Below are 16940 nucleotides of genomic sequence, written 5' to 3'. Positions count from 1 at the left end.
AAACTACGTCATGTACTTAATTAACTTATAATAACTAATATTAAGTAATTCTCATTTTCTTCCAACAATATCAATCCATTGAGAATTCACTTTTGAAAGTTGTTGGCAGTTTTCGTTCATAGATTTTAAATTGTCTTTGAACATTCGTAAATGCGTCAAATATGCTCTCAGTGTGTCGTTCAGCGTTCGCAGGGACTCCAATTCTTGAGGCATATCAGTACCACCTTGCTAAAACACAGAAATAGAGAAAATAATGAAAAAAATTGCTCGCTCGTTTAACTTAAGTATTGGACTATTTTGTTACCACTATAATAAGTGCTGTACTTACCTCGTTTCTAGAAGAAGTCATTGACGTTGTCGACATTTTAGTCAAATAATTACTGTTACTAACTAATTTGAAACAATTGAAATACGAGGACAATTTTTTTATTTCATGACAAAAACAAACCGACTTCTTATTTAGAAATTCGCAAATTTGTTTGACGTTTGACGTTGACAGATTGGTATGACAATGGAAATGGAATAGATAGCAACTCAAGCGTAAATCGAAACTGTGTGAGTACAGCGCTACCAACATGTCAAAAAACGGGCAAGTGTAAGTGGAACTTACTAGCCTACATTACACTGCTCAAAAAACACGGGCAATGTGCAAGTGGAACTTACATACCTAATAATCGAGGCTCCCGTCAAGCTTCCGTATTCTATGAAAAAAAACCGACAACGCCCCAGGAACTTCAACCTTACTTCAACGGAGTCACAAGTCATGGAGGGGAGATTGCTTACCATCAGGCGACACGCATGCTCATTTGTCTACTATACTCATAAAATGCGATTTAAATCATGGCGGACATTTTACTTTCCACTTGAATAGAAAAGATATAAAAAAAAATGAAAAATTGGTCGCCCGACTAAAATATTGACTAAAATAAATCACTTTATCTTTATGACAGTAAAATTAATTGAAAACAATTAAATTTGGGCAAAACGATAGAGAACCCCAAAAAACCAGCCAAATATGAGTCAGCTTCGCACACAGAGAATTCTGTAGAAATTCCGTAGGTTAGGTAAAATTTACGCTATAAATGGCCGTATCAATGTTAGTAAAGCCCTACCCTATGTAAACTGAAAGTCTAATCGTTTGCATACACCACACAGTAGAGCTACTACGAAACTCGAAACTCAAATATTGTATCGTACCGTCCCTCTCGCTCTCGTATTAAATAGTACAAAACTTCGAGTTTCGAGTTTCGAGTTTCGTAGTAGCCCTGCGCAGACCTTATTTTTGTGGCATGTGTGGCATACACCTTGCAAACGTAAATGTATATTATGTGGTGCCGCCCAGCACCTATCGTATCATAAGTCACGACTCCTGTTCCTATGTTGTATTATTATTGTTCCTGTTCGTTATTTTCTACAAATAAATTACATAATATTATAAAAAACCGATGAAGTATTTTTTTTTAATTAGTACTTAGATTTCCCTGGATTCCCCAGTGGTCTAGTTGGTAGGACACCTTTGGCGCGTAAAGCTACAAGAGGTGCGGCTGTGAATCCCGTCCTCAAAAGTCTTGAATTTCTTAGTGTAGGTAAATGCCACATAAAAAAAAGTGTTTTTCACTTCTCATGCTCGTAAAGTTCGTGTTTATGCTGGATCTAGGCGACATAAAATAACTTTTTATGCACTAGTGCATAAAATAAAATCTTCGTCTAAGATCAAGGTAATCAGGTGTCAACAGCCACAAACAAAGAAGTTTATATTTATTTTTTTCATAATTTTTAATTCAAAATCAATCAAAATAAATCAATAAAACTAAAAAATTATAATTATATAGTAATTCATGTAAAATAAAATGTGTTGCTAATTTCGCTTCCTCGCCATCGAAGTGAAAAGCAGAGTGTAAAACTCGAGCATTAAACCCATATTCCCCTCGACGTGTCTATCCACCCTCGCCATACCGGCTCGGGTAGCTATATGAACGACTTGGGTAAAATGGCTCGTTTTATGCTCTCGTTGTACAATCTACTATATATGTTTATGCATGTCAAGTTGGCCATTGAAATTTAGTCACGATGTCATTAAAGTTCATTAATTTTAAAAGCGAGTTTGTTTTCAACTTGATTTTCTATATATATTTTAGCTTGTCCGCTAAAATAAATATTTAATTTCTTTAAATGAATATTATAGGTGAAACATTTTTTTCTGTGAAGAAACTTAGTTTACGAAGTACATAACAGTTAATGCAAGAAATGAAATTCTGACGAATTACAATAACATAGTGTGAATGTTTTAAAATAGTTACAGCTTGCGTAATTCCGCAGTCAGTAGACGAGGCTGGCTACTTACGGAAGTGCACCGAAATTAAAATTCCATTTCCTAGTATCGATCACGAAAGCAGTTACAAAACGCATGCGCGATTGAACAAAGCGAAAGCGCCCTCTGCAGAAAAATCCAGGAGAATAAAAAAAGAAACGCCGCCATTTTGACATTTGTTTGGCTTTTGTCCTAATAAATATAGATTATCATGTAATTACGCGTGTAACAGCGATTATGTTAACATTTTCGCTTCAGAACAGTTTCGCTTATTAGCCGATAATTTAAATATAACACATCAGTGATGTTAGTTTCGGTTCGACAGCGCATAAATCGATAAATTTCACCGTGCCGCTTTTTTATTTTCTCGATGCTTATTTCGTGGTAATTTAGATATTGTTAATTGGTTTAGAGCTTAGTTAAGTTAAATTATGAACTAAGGAGTGTTTTTGATTAACTATAATTAAGAATAAATGATGAATTGTGGGTAAATGTGTGTTGTGAAAAAGGCGCGAATAGTTTTTATAGCTGTAAATTTTTGAGACAAAAATAAAACAGTGTGTTTGTGCGAAACAAAGACATTCGGGTTTGCGGTATGTTTATTGGACTCTGGTTGTGTTATTTTTGAACATAATACAACTTTTTTGGCGGTACATGGCGAGAAAACTGTGTTTTTTCTGCACATTAGGTTCATGTGAGTAGCATACATTCTAATAAGAAAAAATATATATTTTTTATTCTTACTTTGACGTTACTTATGTATGCTTATATACTGGATTATTTTTAATAGTTCAGAAATATATTTATTTAAGACTTAATTGATATTTTAATTAATATGTTTTTGAGGCAAAACACCTGTCAAATTTTAGCTATTGGAAAACAGGCACAGGTGGTAGGACATTGTGCAAGGTCTGCCCGGATTGCTACCACCAGAGCAGCAGTGCTTGCACTGTTGTGTTTTGGCGTGGGGAGTAAGACAGCCCGTGAAATTACTGGCACTTGAGGTATCCCATTTTAGGCCTCTAGGTTGGCAGTTTATGGGCGGTGGTGATCTCTTACCATCAGGAGACCCACTTGCTTGTTTGCCATCCAATTGAAAAAAAAACTAACATTTTCATGTAAATATCTGATCTGCCGTGAACAAGAATGAACTCAGGATCTCCCGCTTCATAGTTCTCTAACTACTAGACCATGTGTTGGTGAAAATTAGAATAATCTTTGTTCTTTAATAGATTTATGGAAAGAAATCTAAACTCCTGAAACATCAAATGAAATATCATTATCTTAGCTTTTTAATTTCACTTTTTAATTAAATAAATAATTTATTTTGTTTACACATGTGGATTTTTTCTTGAGTAAATTATATTAATTTCATTTCATTAACACAAGTCAACCTACTCTTGACTTGACCAGTTATATTGCTTTTTTTTTTTTTCTGTCTAACTTGCATCCACCAGTTGCCTGCAACTTTCACGGTGTTGTCAGTCCGCTTAGTGGGAGTGTGCTTAAATGTTTAAACAAAATTGTTACAAAGCATACAGTGACAACATACTAAGTATAAAGATATCTTTGAGGTCTATTGTACTTACTTGTTTTTAAATAGAACAATTGTAGACAACTATTTTAACTGAAAGAAATAAATTCCAGGTTAAGTTGCCTCCTGAACTTGCAATGCGGTTAAGAAGCAGAAAGAGGGAGCCCCTCTCGGTAAAGAGGAACTCATCTAAGGTAACCAAGCTCAAGCCCAAACCGTTGACCTCCCGCATCTCCCCACCCAACGCTGCTTGGAAGAAGGTACTCCAACGGGACACCTCCAAAAATGTTCTACAGCCTGACCCTACTCGAATCTGCATCACCCGGTCGCAGAATCTAAAAAACAGACCCGTGAGAACATTAGTCAAAAGCATGGAGAAGACGGAAAACAAAATGGATAAGCTCAAAGAACGCACAAAGAAACCGATCTTCCAAACCGTTGTACGGTCCAGCAATAAGGACATAGTAACTTCCACTACTAAGCTTAGAAGCGAAAAAACCCAGAATGATAAAGTTACAACTACTTCCAAACCTAAGATTAAAGATGTTCGTACTACAAAAAGTGCACAACTCCGTCACAGCTCACTGAATCGCGAGAAGAAGCCTGAAGCAGTTGAAATAAGTTCTCCACGGAAGACAAGACGTATGGATAAGAATGAAAAGTCAGCTTCTTTGAATAATTCTCCAATACGTAAAGTCCGGCAGCTAGGCATACCGTCATTGAAGAGCAAAATCGCTGTGAGCTCTACCAATGAAAGCCCTAAGAAGAAGACTAAAACCAAGGCAGCTGTTGTACCGGAGCAAAATAACTGGAGTACGGATGATAATGATGTTACGATGTATGAGCCTCATACAACTACATTTGTGGACTTTCCAGGTCCTAAAAGTGAAGAGTCTGATTCTGAGACGCAGGTGGAGTCCTCATTGTGTCTTCCAAATGACTGTCTGAATGATTTTATAGCTATTGCGGAGTGTGCGAGACTTATTACTGAAGAATTGCCAGCTAATGATGACGATATTAACTATTTGGCTGATCGGGCTGCTAAGGTAGGTTACATTGTATTTTTATGGTTCGGTTATTTTTAAATATAAATCCTTAACTACTAATATTATATTATAATGAGCTTGAGTTTCCCAAAATATTCTAATTAGTCCTGACAGAGTAATTACAATGAAGTATATTTGTATATTCTAAATAAAAAAAATTATAATTTGGAGATATAACCAGTTAAGTACAAGACATAGCAAATACATTTAATGAACATTTTATAAATATTGCAAATACTCAAGCTGATGCTAATAATTTAACTAAATTTTATAAACATAAGGTAATACCAAATCGCGTAAACATGTTTTTACTACCTACTGACCCCACACGAAGTTTTAAAAATAATGAAAACACTTCATAATACTAATTCTGTGGGCCACGATGACATTACAACCAACATAATAAAACTGACTTCGGAAATTATTGCTCCAATACTATCACACCTAATTAATTTATCTTTCCAACAGGGTGTATGTCCGGATAAACTTAAGATTTCAATAGTAAGACCCATATTTAAAACCGGTGATTTAAGTCTACCTGATACATACAGACCTATTTTGCACTAATACTTGTATTCTCAAAAGTTTTTGAGAGAGCAATGCATAGTCGCCTAGTGAACTTTATGAATAAATGTAAGATATTGTCTTCTCAACAGTATGGTTTCCAAAAGGGAAAGTCCACCATACTTGCTGCTTTCAATTTGATCAACAGCATTATCAACAAGGTTGATAACAAAACCAAAGCAGTTTCTATCTTTTTTGACATGAGCAGGGCCTTTGATTGTGTGTCTCATGATCTATTACTGTTGAAATGTGAGAACTATGGAATGAGGGGTCTGGTTTCTGACTGGCTAAAAAGCTATCTTAAGGACAGGCAACAAATGGTAGAAATAACAGGACTAGACAAAAATATGATGGAAAAAATGTACAGATCAACAGTTAAAGTCAGCAGAGGGAGTTCCTCAGGGAACTATACTAGGACCATTATTATTCCTGTTATATATTAATGATTTACCTTTAATTACAAAATTTGAATGCACTTTGTTTGCGGATGACATTACTATTGTTATTTATGATGATAAAGTACTTAATTATAATAATGTTATTAATAATACTATCACTGACATATCGACATGGCTTAAAGATAATAATTTGAAAATTAATCTAAATAAAACAAAATACATGCAGTTTATGAACAAGGGGGGTAAAAAGGCATTGCTTAAAATTACCCACAATAACGAAGTTTTAACTGAATGTGATAGCACAACTTTCTTAGGATTCACTCTGGACAACTACTGCTCTTGGAAAATGCATATCGATAGAATTTGCTTAAAAATAAACAGGTTTTCTTACGCACTGTGGCGTTTAGCCAAGATAACCGACACTAAGACGGCATTAAAAGCTTATCACGGCTATGTAGCATCAAATTTGCGGTATGGAATTTTACTTTGGGGCAACTGTTACTGTCAACCAAGTCTTTATCGCACAGAAACAGTGCATAAGAGCGATAAGTGGTGTCAACCGTCGAACTTCGTGTAAACCCTGGTTTCAGGAATGTGGGATATTAACTGTCTACTCTGTTTACATTTATGAGGTTTGCGTATTTGTTAAATTGCATCCAGAAATGTTTAAAAAAAAGTGACATAGTTTCATACAACACAAGGTATCCTGACAAATTAGATTTACCTAAGATAAATACAATAATGAAAAAGAGAAATAGTTTCATACAGTGCATAAGATTTTACAATAATTTACCGGAGTCCATAAAACTACTCCCATTGAATTCCTTCAAAACTCAACTGTTCCGTTGGCTTCACAAGAAGTGTTATTACTCTCTGAGGGAATTCTTGGATAATATGTAAATAATAAATAAATATATAATTGAGAATTGAATAATAAATAGTAATTTAATAATTGAAAATTTAATATTATATAAGTAATTGAATAATAATATTTTTTATCAAACGGACATTTTTGTTGCAAAATGTCCTTATAATAGATGGAACTAAACAAATGGATATAATATTAGAGTAGTAGTAGTATTTTGTTATAAATATAGTAAATCTCAATATTTGCATGACTTATAAAGTTTGAATGTATGAGACTCATAAATCATTGAACATCGTGTAATGTACTACATTTAAAGCAAATAAATAAATTTCATTTCATTTCATTAAAGTTCAGCGTGACTTCACGCAGTGCACACTTTTTATTTAAATTACGTCACACTTTTGTTTCACGCGGTTTGTCACACAGGAACAAAATAATTGCAATTTTCATAGTAATACATGTAATAGGGGGGAGGGGGGACTAAAACTTGACGAAATTGGTGTGACAAACAACGCGTTACGTCACAGTTTTTTTGAAACAAGTACAGTCAGTATCAAAAGTAGCTGGTTACTTTTGTACTTTCTCGTTTTACAGCCACATACTTAGCGCCATACAAGATTGACAAATGTGTTAAATGTGTCTCGTAATGTGACAGTAAAAAAGTAACCAGCTACTTTTGATGCTGACCGTACATACTATAATCCTCAAAAGTGGGAAATTCGCATCATCAGTTGCTGTTCTCGGCTTATAAATGCTCTCATGCTGTGTTGCCAGTGTGACTGTGCCAAAAAATGACAACTTAATTTGGAAAACGGCTAAAGAAAAGCTAAAAAAATTAAAAATTAAAAATTAGAAATGGTCATTTGGGTGTTACGTAACGTTTAGGAAGGGGGAGGAAAAATGTTACGGCGCGTTACATAAGCGGGGGGGTTAAAAATCTCCAAAAACTGCGTTACGTATTACTTGAACGCCCCCTGTGTGGCTTGCGCCTAATTTCGGCGCCCCACGATTTAAATTAATATAACAAGATTAAACTTTTTATTTTTCCAAAGGTAATGACCACAGACAAGGAAGAGTCGCGCAAGAATTCCACAGAGAAGAGAGTGGTAAAACGTAGGAAGTCCAGCAACGACTTGGAGATGTATCAGCCGACCTCCACCACTGATGATATCGATGTCTGTGCTGATTTCTTGGCCAGCGAGGAGAAATATGTGCAGGTAAGGATTTCATAGCCATGTCGTAACAGAAGGAAGATTCGAGGCCATGCTTGCATCTCGTGAGGTTATTGTTATTAGGGCGACCATATGCCACATATTTTCAGTGGTATCCGCTCTGATAATTATTTATTTATGTATTCACCAATAAAATTTACAGCATAACAATAATATTCACCTTGCTTTCCTAAAGTGACGGAACACCACCCCCTCCGGCCGGAAAGTGGAGTGCAGGAATATAATGCTTAGCCGGCACTTGGAGTCTAAGGCTCCGTTTCCACCAGAAATGTCAGGATGTGTTCCGAGGAATGTGTTTTTCATGAAGCAATGGGAACACTTCATTTACCTCGACTCATTCTGCTCTTTTTTTTTTTTTTTTTAACAATATAGCCTTGCGTTTGGCCACAATCACGCCTGATGGAAAGCGAGGATGAGGCCTAAGATGGAGCACTCTTGCCTAGAAGGAATATGAATTGTAGCCAAATTGTAGTGTTCAGGAAACACAGTCTCAGGCCGGGAATTCCACTCTTTCGCTGTGCGGTTGATGAAGGAAGAGCGAAAACGCTTTGTGTGGATTTTGAGAATAATGACAACGTAAAGGTAGAGACCCTCTACTTCTGGTCGACCTGTGGAAGAAAGGAGCAGGTGGAATAAGGTCATGCAATTCCGAAGCACATCCTCCGAAATGTAGCCTGTAGAATACCGACAGGGAAGCCACTCTTCTGCGATGACGAAGGCTCTGACGACAAAAAATCCGCGTCGCAGGCGACGCCGATGAGCCTCTTTGCTCGCTGTTCTATCAAATCCAAAGCAGCTAGCTGATATTCAGCAGAACCGTCCCAAAGGTGGCAGCAATACTCCATGCAGGATCGGACTTGGGCTCGGTAAAGACCAATGAGCTGTTCCGTAGTGAAGTATCGCCTAACCTTGGATAGGATACCAAGCTTTTTCGCACTCCACTAGAGATGTGCTATTCGTTCTACACATTGTTCGCAACACAGCCTCACACGCGCAAACTCCGCATCCTGGTCGAAAAGCAGTCTTTAGGTCCTGTTATATTATAATGTTATGTTGGTGGATAAATTTTAATTGGATAATAAATGTGATGCCGTCTCCGTCTGCTCGGAAAAAACAAACAGGGACGGCATCACAGATATCTGTCACATAAAATTAATCATTGAATGGTGAAACAGGGAGTTACAATATAATACAAAGACTCTTTATTGTACACCAGAAATATTAAGCGATACAGAAAACAGATACACAGAGAAAAAATTACAAGGTAAGCAAATAGGTTGTTGTTCTTTATAAGACCCAAGAGCGATGTTATAATGAGATAAGCTTACTTCAAACAGTAACGATTATTGAGGCACTTGTCCACCGCCGACGATGAGCGAGTAGAGCGAGTAACTAGAAACGAGTGGGCGAGCAGCGAGAAGCGAGTGTAGTTTGTCGCTCGGCTGTAAGCGAGTGTTCGCGTGCGACGGGCGATTACTCGCTCCACTCGACTCGCTCGTGCGGGGCGGCCGCCAAGCTGACATCGCTGAGCGAGTATCTATAGCTCAGCGAGTTTTATAGCTCTTGTCGCTGCGACAAAAGATGTAAGAGCGAGTTCTCGCCGACAGTGTGAACTGCCAGCGATCAACTATTAATATATGTGTCTCTTTTACTCACACAGAATCTTATATCTTTTGTTCGTTTAGTCGATAGCCAATCGTTTCCTCGCTGGCGGTGAGACAAGTGCCTGACACAGATATAGATTACACTAGATTACGCAAATGCATCTACTTCGCTTGTCCGAACCCCGACCAAACGTCGGGGTTGGCCCCATACAAAGACTGACCGCTAACTGACTAATCATGACTAGTGACTGACTCGAGCCCCACGGCGCGGGCGGGCGGCGCATTTGAATCGATTTTGCGCGGACATCGGGGAATTCACATCGGTAATTCGCTCTTGAGACTTCACAGTAGATATAAAAAAGTGACACGGTTGGTTTTCATACAGATTGAGGTGTTTGCGTTATCTAGTGTAATCTATATCTGTGATTATTGACTATAGCTCTCTCTCTCCCACAGCCGGACTTCGTTACAATGCTAGAGCAGGACGGCTACGTGCGTGACAGCGAGTGCGAGATATCCTCAACGTGTGATACTGGAGGCGCCATATCCAGTCTGGAGGCGCTGTCGGCACGGAGCCCGAGCGAAGGGTTTCTGCACGAGATAACCAGGAGTCTGGTCGCTGAGGCCAAGGGTTGGGTGAGTGTATTTGTGGATTACCCTCTAGGAAGTATAAACAATTATTTTCGCCACATCATCATCAGCTGGAAGACGTCCACTGCTGAACGATAACTCGCCACTTGCATCCGCCGGTTGCCTGCAACTCTCACGATATCGTCAGTCCAGCATTTGGTGCAGTCGTCTTCCGGTTCGTGGTTGCCACTTGTAGGCTCCCCCAATGGTCTGGAGCCATGATAGCCACGTCTGTGCAGTGCAGCATATGTGTTCATGCAGGTCCTCCACCTCTCCCCTGTAAGATAAGAACACACACACACACACAACATAATCACCAACACATAAAACTGACGTGTTTTGAACTCAACTAGTGTCCATCCTCACAGCAAATGATGAATTACTGTATTATGCCCAGTTATAATTATTTAATTTTGTTTTCCGTTTGCAGGGCACCTCGGAGATAACAGCTGATGAATCATCGCTGACTTGTCATGATGAGCAACCGCCGTCTGATCTAGAGGTATGTCTTAATTAATTATCTTAGGTTACGTAAATAATAATTTAACAAAATGACTTGCATTAATGATCCAATAAAGGAATATGAATATTATAGTATTATAATCATCATTTAATTTAGGCTATAAAAAGCACTTATGAATGTAAAAAAAAAATCTACCACCAGTTCGGAGTAAAAAAGTAACTTATACTTGGTTTGGATAGGTATTTAACTTAAATGTAAACAAAAGATATTATTATATAATACCCCCATTAAACTATCTAAACAATAAAGAGTCCATTGTAGGTATTGTATTGTAAACATTTCCATTTCTGTATTGAAATGCACTAGTTTAGTTTGTATTACAATGATAGATACCTATCTTATCTTATCTTATCTTGTCGTTAGGGGTCCTTGCGGATACACTTCGACCCGTAGGGATCTTTTGTGTAATACCCTTCTTCGCACTTACTCTATTGCCTTTATCACCTCGTTCAAAAATTGGGTGATTTGACGTAGCGGTAGTGCCTTAAAGTCTCCTGGCGGAGGGTATCCGTCGCCAAAGAGTCTCATTCTTAATCTGGCGAGGGCGTCACATTCACACATAATGTGTTCCATTGTTTCGTCTTCCTCGCCACATATTCTACAGACTTCATTGTCCTGTAGTCCCATCTTTACTAGTATGTGTTTAGTATCGAAATGACCTGTAAGCCCCGACGATATGTCGGAGTTGTTTCCTACTGAGTGTCCAGAATTTTAGTCCAGCTTGTGCTGGCATTGTATAATATAGTTTTAAGTATTTTATTTGTAATTATATTTTATGAAAAATGACTTTCTGCCAAGTTTCTTGCGGCGCATTCTTCTTGGCAATGATGGTCTTTCCGAAAGCGCTGGTAGTTTAAAAAAAACGTGTAAAAGTGCCCATTGCGCTATTTACTGAATAAATCATTTGAATTTGACATTTTCGATGAATCGTTTTGAATTCTTTAGACCTTCCAGTGTTTTCCACTCTTGTTGGTGTTTAAGTCTGGTGTGGTCGTTTATGGCATTCTTTATGGTTCCCTGTGAAAGTCCCACATACGGGGGCCCTATGTTTTGATAGATACCTAAGTAAAATGTTTAAAATCCTTGAATGTGGACCAAATCTGGCAGCTGAAGCTTGTTAGTAAAATACCTATCCAAACCAAGTATAGTCTTAGCGCTAGTTTTAGTCTTATTACTTTAAGGTGGTACTGATGGACCCAAAACAAATCTTTCTCTTTCTCTTTCTTTCTCTATCTCTTTCTCTCAATATGAGCACTGGTATAATGGTGGAAATGTTGGAAATACATTTTTAGAAAATTTACTAGCTTTATAGCTATTATTTTTTTCATCTTTATCTATCTTTTACGGCAAGTTTCATGTAAATCCGTTCCGCCCTTATTGCGTGATTGTTTAACATACATCCAAACATCTTCACAAACTCTCACGTTCATAATATTTGTAGGATACATGTCCATAGTTTGTACCTTGTTTGTTCACAACACTCTTCTTTTCAGGAGGAGGCGGCCGACGTGATTTCATCGTGCAGCAACAGAGTGGAGTGCGAACAGATCTCCTCCTGGGTGGATGCTTTTGATCCGTATCTGTTCATCAAACAGGTCAGTATCTACAGCAGGGATGTAACGGATGTGGTTTTGTCGGAACCGAAAGCGGAACCAGATGTTTTCAATTTAGTTTATCGGAACCAGAAACTGAATCGGAACCGAAAACGGAACCGGGACCAGAATCGGAGCCTGAGTGATAGGACGAGATGTTAAGGTAGGTCTACTAAACCTGAGGGTCTATTGCGTAACGTTTCTGACACTCGCGAACACAATCAAATGATAGTTTTCGTATACAAAAACTGTCATTAGATTGTGATCGCGAGTGTCAGAAACGTTACATAATTAGCCTTCTGTTTGTTTTTGATGTGCGCCGCTCATGTCCAGTCGCCGCGGTAAGCATTGACATCCGATATAACTTCCGTTTCAAAAGTAACGGAACCGGAACCAAAACGGATGTTTAATATCAAACGGAAGTTCCGACTTAACGGAAACGGAATCGGAGCTCCGTAACATCCTTGATCTACAGTACGCCTACCCCTGTTTAACCATTCATTGAATAATTTTATGTGACAGATTCAAATTCAAATTCAAATGATTTATTCAGTAAATAGGCGGCAATGAGCACTTTTACACGTCATTTTTTAAACTACCAGCGCTTTCGGAAAGACCATCATAGCCAAGAAGAATGCGCCGCAAGAAACTTGGCAGAAAATCATTTTTTCATAATAATATAATTACAAATAAAATACTTAAAAACTATATTATACAATTAAAGAAAAAAAATACAAAAATAATAATAAAAGAAATACAGGGATGTATGGGGTCCCTTAGTTACAATACTAAACACTAACTATATCTAAACTATATCTACGTTCAGTGGAAGTGTGGAATGCTTCCACAGTCATAAATTTTAAAATAATAATAACAATAATTTAGTTCTGAAATATACATTTCAGGTCAAGTAACCATTAGGCTTTTGGATTTCGAAGGCAAGTTCACGTCTGCCGCCCCCAAAGTTAGCTCACTGTGTTAGATATCTGTGATGCTGTCTCTGTTGGTTTTGTTCGAATAGAATAGGTCTGCCCAAGTGCCCATTGTTACTTCAACGAGCTAATTCGCTTGGCTATGTATTCATTCTTCTACGAGTATCTTAATCTTAAATGTATTCTTTTTGTGCAGCTGCCTCCTTTGGAGACCGTGGCGACGGGCGCCCTGCGAGCTCGCTGCCCGGCTTTGCCGCTCAAGACCAGGACCAGTCCTGACTTCAGTCTGGTAGGTCACGCATACTCGTACCTACGAAAGAGTTAATGAACTGAATAGTAGATTGTTCAACAAGGGATTAAAACAAGCCATAATGACATGAGATCCTCGCTCTGCTCGGGTGGCTACAGTTCGAGTGGCATTATGGTTGTTTAGTCTCGCGTTAAACACTCTACTTTTCACTTTGAATGAGGACAAAACAAAATTCTGTTCAAAATTACAATATTACTTTTTAAAAACGTACGCCCCACACAGCTCCGTGACAGGCCATCACAATCTGTTCAAAATTCAAATAATAAAGAAAATAATTGGTTGCGCGGTTTTTTCTTTTCTTTTATTGTTTATGAAGTGACGCTTTAAATGCTTGAATATTTGGCCAACAGTTTCAAAATTCAAAACTATTTTAGAACTAATTGGACTATGCATAATAAAATAAATTAATCCTTAATATAATTCAATAGATTCATATCGTAATCATTTATTATGTTTCACGAACGTAAAATTAAAAAAAATACTTTAATCTCTAGGAATAAAAAGGAGCTTTAGTCCCGATATCCAGACACTAAAGTAACATTTGATGAGCACGAGAAGTGAAAAAACTATTACGCGCTCGTGACCTTAATGATAGCTACGTCTATGCAAGAAATGTATTCATGCAGCTCCTCCACCTACACAACACACAAACCCAACATAATGAGCACCACACTGCTCTGTGGCGTTTCGAACTCAATCAGAGTTTATCCTCAGAGTAGTGTGGGGGTACAGTAAAAGGTACAACAGACTCGGGTCACAGTTTATTTAAAATATTTTGAGCTTGGGAGGCATCACATGATGCTATAGGTGTATTCTGTGACCTATCAAAAGCCTTTGACTGTGTAGATCATGATACTTGAATTTGTAAGTTAATTTTGTATGGTATTCGTGGCCTCGCTTTAGAACTCATTAGCTCATTACATCCTACCTCACACAAAGAAAGCAAAAGGTAGCGATTAATAGAACGGTATCAGCGGGATCTGTGGTCGAAATGGGAGTGCCTCAAGGATCTGTTCTTACCCATCCCTGTACCTTGTGTATGTAAATGTCTGCTAACCGATTATGCGAATTAATGTCATACCGATTTGGATTAATTTGGAGGAATTCATAGACCAGACGGACATCGTAGCAATAATATAAGGGTCCATTTGTCGTAGAGCAGGGTTTCTTAAAGTGCCCCTTAGGGGTCCGTAGCATGTACATCAGGGGTCCGTAGCACGTCAGTCTGTAAACATAATAATATATTTATAAGGACATTTCTAATAATATTTTTAACAGGGGTCCATGAAATTGTTTAAGGCTGCGTTCAGACACGGCGGGAATCACGCGGTTCTAGCGCACCGTCTCTTTCTCAAGCGATACTCTGAAAAGAGACGGTTCCCGCCGTGTCTGAACGCAACCTAAATTGTGAAAGTGATCCATGACTGCAAAAAGTTTCTGAAACCCTGTCGGAGAGAAACCCTAAAGAGAGACAGAAAGAGTTTTGATTATGTGTTACTTTTATCATCAGGTACTGGATTTGGATGAGACGCTGGTGCACTGTTCGCTGCAAGAGCTGCCGGACGCGAGCTTCCATTTCCCCGTGCTCTTCCAGGACTGTCGATACACGGTAACTGACCTTGACTGTTTAATAATCATCGACATCTGTCAGTCCAGTGAGAAACAACTGGTTGTCTATACTTGGTTTCGATAGGTATTTAACTAAATGTAAACAAAACAACGTCAATGAGGGCTATCGCGTATGAATTCGCCGCCAGAGGCGCTAGTGTAGCGTGAGGTCTCCGAAATGTGAAATCTCATAGTTTTTGGGTGAGCTACGCGGGTTTATTTATAATTAGAATAATTTTGTGAATATTTTGGATTACCTGAAATTAATTATGGCAATTATGCGTTACGGGGCAATGAATGTCAATGTTTTGAGACAGTTTTGTCTTTCGGAAACTTTTGTCCTCCCTTTTTCTGAACACGGGACTACGCAACACTGTGGTTGCTCGATATTTTATGATACGGTTTTAAGGTGTATTAAATATGATTTTAATCTAAATTTTGTTTTCACGCCCGTAATAACAGACTTTGAAAGCCACACTTAAAAACCTCACGCAACTGTGGCGCCATCTAGAAAGAAAAAAAACGAAAGCCCTCATTGGTGTCTAAAATATTGAAATTCCCCCATTAAACTATCTAAACATTTACATTTCTGTCTTGAAATACACTAGTCTAGTTTGTATTACAATGATGGATAAGTAAAATGTATAAAAACCTTGAATGTAATAAATCTGGCAGCTGAAGTTTGTTTACATTTAGTTAAATACCTATCCAAACCAAGGTGTAGTCTAGACTAAAGAATATGCATCAAGATTTACCGTCATTCAGTACAAATGAATATAAGGGTTTTAAGTACTGTACATTCGAACAAAGTGAACATTGACTCACTTTGGAACCTTTTCGTAGAAAAAGTCAGTGACATCGCATTGCTTTTTTTTTTTTTTTTTTTTTATTCGACTGGATGGCAAACGAGCAAGTGGGTCTCCTGATGGTAAGAGATCACCACCGCCCACAAACATCTGCAACACCGGGGGTATTGCAGACGCGTTGCCAACCTAGAGGCCTAAGATGGGATACCTCACGTGCCAGTAATTTCACCGGCAAGCCAAGGCGGCTTGACAAGGGACTTTATTATGACACTTATTGTGAGAACCACGGAACGTTCTATCTATGGTATACCCTAATCAACACATTCTATGTTAGTCCAGAGGGTAGAGACCCATTGTGTAACTTAATAAAAAAACGGCGTATAAATATGAGCGATTATCATGCAGGTATTCGTGCGCACGCGGCCGCACTTCGCCGAGTTTTTGTCTCGTGTGTCGCGCACGTACGAAGTGATCCTCTTCACCGCCAGCAAGCGCGTGTACGCCGATCGGCTGCTCAACCTGCTGGACCCCTGCCGGCGCTGGATCAAGTACAGGTGACCGGCTGCGACATTTTTTTTTACAAGCTTTTATTTAACTTTCCATTTGGAACCGCGCCACAGACGCATAAATGATCTGGGTTCCAAGTGGTGGTGTGGAGGGTGGCGTGGAGTGGAGTGAGTGGGAATACACAGTAGGAATATACATACATATCGTAACTACTTTGAAAAAATCTCGTATCCGAAATCAATATGTCAACAAAATTGAACCTTGACGTAATGTTCATAAAGTTCACTCAGAAAATTATTTTTTTTGAGGTAAGAGTTTTTTTTTATGTAGTGACGATATACATACCTCATTGTAAAATATACCTCGTTGAGTTTCTTGCCGGATTCTTCTCAAACAGTTTCCGAACCGTGTTAGATTTTTTTGACATTCATAAGTGCTTGTTATAGCCTAAATTGAATAAAGATATTTTGACTTT

General features: G+C 38.2%; 2 protein-coding genes and 1 long non-coding RNA gene across 4 annotated transcripts in view; 2 read left to right on the top strand and 1 right to left on the bottom strand.

The window, feature by feature from the left end:
- LOC141443296 (uncharacterized) overlaps positions 1–16940 on the top strand; it is a 465577-nt gene that overhangs the window by 136638 nt on the left and 311999 nt on the right. The gene's annotated exons all lie outside the window — the stretch shown is intronic.
- On the bottom strand, positions 12–500 carry LOC141443313 (uncharacterized). Its single transcript, XR_012453013.1, has 2 exons — positions 329–500; positions 12–228 (listed from the first exon to the last, which is right to left on the bottom strand). It is a non-coding gene; the product is annotated as an uncharacterized lncRNA (long non-coding RNA).
- On the top strand, positions 2467–16512 carry LOC141443359 (uncharacterized; the record flags this gene model as incomplete). The annotated part of the gene is given in 9 exon segments (XM_074108598.1): positions 2467–3005; positions 3959–4891; positions 7774–7938; positions 10014–10193; positions 10618–10689; positions 12204–12305; positions 13431–13523; positions 15055–15153; positions 16364–16512. Coding segments are annotated over 8 exon segments (1769 nt in total), but the record flags the coding sequence as incomplete, so codon positions are not given.

This window comes from Choristoneura fumiferana, chromosome 27, assembly GCF_025370935.1.
Source record: "Choristoneura fumiferana chromosome 27, NRCan_CFum_1, whole genome shotgun sequence".
NCBI classification, from domain to species: Eukaryota; Metazoa; Arthropoda; class Insecta; order Lepidoptera; family Tortricidae; genus Choristoneura; species Choristoneura fumiferana.
The sequence above is the reverse complement of the archived record's forward strand: the minus strand, read 5'-3'. Positions and strand labels throughout refer to the sequence as shown.